Below are 556 nucleotides of genomic sequence, written 5' to 3' on the forward strand. Positions count from 1 at the left end.
ATACACAACAGGATTATTGTTGTGGAAATTCAATGATTTTTTCCCTCTTTGTCTCAAGATCTGCAGGGAAGTGAGTCAGTGATGCACCCCAAAAACATGGGCTACAGTCAGCCCCACAATTACAGCACAGCAGGCTCACACCAGAGCTCAGACCAAGGCAGCAACAGCACCTCAGGTGAGACCAGCCCCCTGCTCTCACTCACCAACAATGGCTCTACCACAAGCTCTGCTCAAACCTGTGCGTTTCTCATGGCATTTTTTTCCCTATTTGTCAGGGAGTCAGACTCAAAGGAGCACAACACAGGGACCCAAAACGCCAAAACATAATGTGTTAGGCTGGAGAGACGCTCTGCCGCAGGCTCATGCTGATGCCTGTGACTGTGATGACTACAGCTTACCCAAGGACAAAAGGTAAGTGGGCAAGGGAGAACAGGAGAGAATCGCCTACACAGATAATGGCTCAGATGGATTTCATTACCATTGGCCTTCAGTATGGTGTGTGCAGAATATGTTTTTTTTTAGTTTTAATTCCATCCACTCATCCATCCATCCATCT

The 556-nt window shown here is 47.3% G+C and overlaps 1 protein-coding gene across 1 annotated transcript; it reads left to right on the forward strand.

Annotated features, from left to right (window-relative positions):
- The first annotated feature begins 61 nt into the window (after positions 1 to 61).
- On the forward strand, positions 62 to 502 carry LOC112486701 (roundabout homolog 1-like). Its single transcript, XM_025054027.1, has 2 exons — positions 62 to 175; positions 276 to 502. Exons 1-2 carry the CDS (start codon positions 82 to 84, stop codon positions 413 to 415), a joined length of 234 nt encoding a protein of 77 aa, XP_024909795.1. The 5' UTR covers positions 62 to 81; the 3' UTR covers positions 416 to 502.
- Positions 503 to 556: the final 54 nt, after the last annotated feature.

The sequence above is a fragment of the Cynoglossus semilaevis genome, unplaced genomic scaffold (assembly GCF_000523025.1).
Source record: "Cynoglossus semilaevis isolate Cse_v1.0 unplaced genomic scaffold, Cse_v1.0 C18874566, whole genome shotgun sequence".
Lineage (NCBI taxonomy): Eukaryota > Metazoa > Chordata > Actinopteri > Pleuronectiformes > Cynoglossidae > Cynoglossus > Cynoglossus semilaevis.